Raw genomic sequence first — 2890 nt, forward strand, 5'->3', positions numbered from 1 at the left:
CCCTGTCCCTGCTGTGTCTCTGTCTCTGTCCCTGTCCCTGCCCCTGCTGTGTCCCTGTCCCTGGTGTGTCCCTATCCCTGGGTGTCCCTGACATTGTTCCCCCACAGAGCTGATGCTCGTTCGGACGCCGAAGATCATGGCCCATGTCCCTGTCCCTGTCCCTGCTGTGTCCCTGTCCCTGTCCGTGTGTCCCTGTCCCTGGTCTGTCCCTATCCCTGTCCCTGACGTTGTTCCCCTGCAGAGCTGATGCAGACGGAGCTGCACCACGTCCGGATGCTGAAGATCATGGCCCATGTCCCTGTCCATGTCCCTATCCCTGCTCCTGGTGTATCCCTGTCCCTGCTGTGTCCCTGTCCCTATCCCTGTCCCTGCTGTGTCCCTATCCCTGTCCCTGGTTTATCCCTGTGTCCCTGGGTGTCCCTGACGTTGTTCCCCCGCAGAGCTGATGCAGACGGAGCTGCACCACGTCCGGATGCTGAAGATCATGGCCCATGTCCCTGTCCCTGTCCCCCATGTGTCCCTGTCCCCATCCCTGTTCCTGCTGTGTCCCTATCCCTGTCCCTGGTGTATCCCTGTGTCCCTGGGTGTCCCTGACGTTGTTCCCCCGCAGAGCTGATGCAGACGGAGCTGCACCACGTTCGGACTCTGAAGATCATGGACCCTGTCCCTGTCCATATCCATGTCCCTGTCCCTGTCCCTGACGTTGTTCCCCCGCAGAGCTGATGCAGACGGAGCTGCACCACGTGCGGACGCTGAAGATCATGGACCCTGTCCCTGTCCCTATCCCTGGATGTCCCTGTCCATGTCCCTGTCCCTGCTGTGTCCCTATCCCTGTCCCTGGTGTATCCCTGTGTCCCTGGGTGTCCCTGACGTTGTTCCCCTGCAGAGCTGATGCAGACGGAGCTGCACCACATTCGGACACTGAAGATCATGGACCCTGTCCCTGTCCCTGTCCCTATCCCTGGATGTCCCTGTCCATGTCCCTGTCCCTGCTGTGTCCCTATCCCTGTCCCTGGTGTATCCCTGTGTGCCTGGGTGTCCCTGACATTATTCCCCCGCAGAGCTGATGCAGACGGAGCTGCACCACGTTCGGATGCTGAAGATCATGGACCCTGTCCCTGTCCCTGTCCCTGGATGTCCCTGTCCCTATCCATGTCCCCATCCCTGTCCCTGTCCCCTGACGTTGTTCCCCCGCAGAGCTGATGCAGACGGAGCTGTACCACGTCCGGACTCTGAAGATCATGGACCCTGTCCCTGTCCCTGTCCCTGTCCCTGTCCCTGTTCCTGGTGTATCCCAGTCCCTGACGTTGTTCCCCCGCAGAGCTGATGCAGACGGAGCTGCACCACGTCCGGACTCTGAAGATCATGGCGGGGCTGTTCCGCAGGGCGATGCTGGAGGAGCTGCAGCTCGACCCGGGCACCGTGGGGCGAATCTTCCCCTGCCTGGACGAGCTGAGCCTCCTCCACCAGCGATTCCTGGCCCAGCTCCTGGAGCGGCGCCGGGAATCCCTGGAACACGACAGCAACAAGAACTTCGTCATCCACCGCCTGGGGGACATCCTGGTCAGCCAGGTATGGAGTGGGAATGGGAATGGGAATGGGAATGACAGGGAATGGGAATGGGAATGGGGATGGGGACATCCTGGTCAGCCAGGTATGGAGTGGGAATGGGAATGGGAATGACAGGGAATGGGAATGGGGACATCCTGGTCAGCCAGGTATGGAATGGGAATGGGAATGACAGGGAATGGGAGTGGGAATGGGAATGGGAATGGGAATGGGAATGGGAATGGGAATGGGAATGGGGACATCCTGGTCAGCCAGGTATGAGATGGGAATGGGAATGGGAATGACAGGGAATGGGAATGGGAATGGGGACATCCTGGTCAGCCAGGTACAGAATGGGAATGGGAATGGGCATGGAGGGAATGGGAATGGGAATAGAAGGACTGGGAATGGGAATGGGGGAATGGGAATGGGGAGAGTGGGGAAACAGGAGCCAGGGAAGGGGGGGACTGGGAATGGGGATGGGGAGGGAGGGAATGGGAATGGGGATGGCGGGAATAGGAACAGGGAATGGGGGAATAGGAACAGACCGGGGAGCTGGGAATGGGGGACTGGGAGATCAGGGAGCCGGGAATGAGGGACCAGGAGATCAGGGAGCTGGGAATGGGGGACCAGGAGATCGGGGAGCCGGGAATGGGCAACCAGGAGATCAGGAAGCCGGGAATGGGGAACTGGGAGATCGGGGAACTGGGAATGGGGAACCAGGAGATCAGGGAGCCGGGAATGGGTGACCAGGAGCCCAGAACACTTTGGGATGGGAGTGCTAGGAGCCGGGAATGGGTGACCGGATCAGGGAGCCGGGAATGGGGGACCAGGAGATCAGGGGGCTGGGAATGGGTGACCAGGAGCCCAGAACACTTTGGGATGGGAGTGCTGGGATGTGGGGGATGCCTGGGGACAGCCAGGGGGTGTCCCTGTCACTGATGCCCCCCTGAACCCCCCCAGTTCTCGGGCCCCAGCGCGGAGCAGCTCCGGAAGGCGTACGCGGAATTCTGCTCCAAGCACAGCCGAGCCCTCAAGGAGTACAAGGATCTGCTGGCCCGGGACAAGCGGTTCCAGCAGTTCATCAGGGTGGGTACGGGGCACACGGGGGGGGCTGGGGGCTGCCCCGCTCTGGGGAGACCCCCGGGAGGGGGATTGGGGGCTCCATTCTCTGGGAGAAACCTGGGATGGGGATTGGGGGGTTCAGGTTACAGGGAGACCCCCAGGATGGGGATTGGGAGCTGCCCCACTCCGGGGAGACCCCCGGGATGGGGACTGGGGGGTTCGTGTTACATGGAGACCCCCCAGAATGGGGTTGGGGGGTTCGTGTTACAGGGAGACC

The 2890-nt window shown here is 61.3% G+C and overlaps 1 protein-coding gene across 1 annotated transcript; it reads left to right on the forward strand.

Annotated features, from left to right (window-relative positions):
- Positions 1–1301: 1301 nt before the first annotated feature.
- Positions 1302–2830, forward strand: LOC113980456 (rho guanine nucleotide exchange factor 2-like; the record flags this gene model as incomplete). The annotated part of the gene is made up of 2 exons (XM_027707669.1): positions 1302–1572; positions 2512–2830. Coding segments are annotated over exons 1-2 (565 nt in total), but the record flags the coding sequence as incomplete, so codon positions are not given.
- Positions 2831–2890: the final 60 nt, after the last annotated feature.

Source organism: Neopelma chrysocephalum, unplaced genomic scaffold (assembly GCF_003984885.1).
Source record: "Neopelma chrysocephalum unplaced genomic scaffold, ASM398488v2 Primary Assembly neopelma1_94252, whole genome shotgun sequence".
NCBI classification, from domain to species: Eukaryota; Metazoa; Chordata; class Aves; order Passeriformes; family Pipridae; genus Neopelma; species Neopelma chrysocephalum.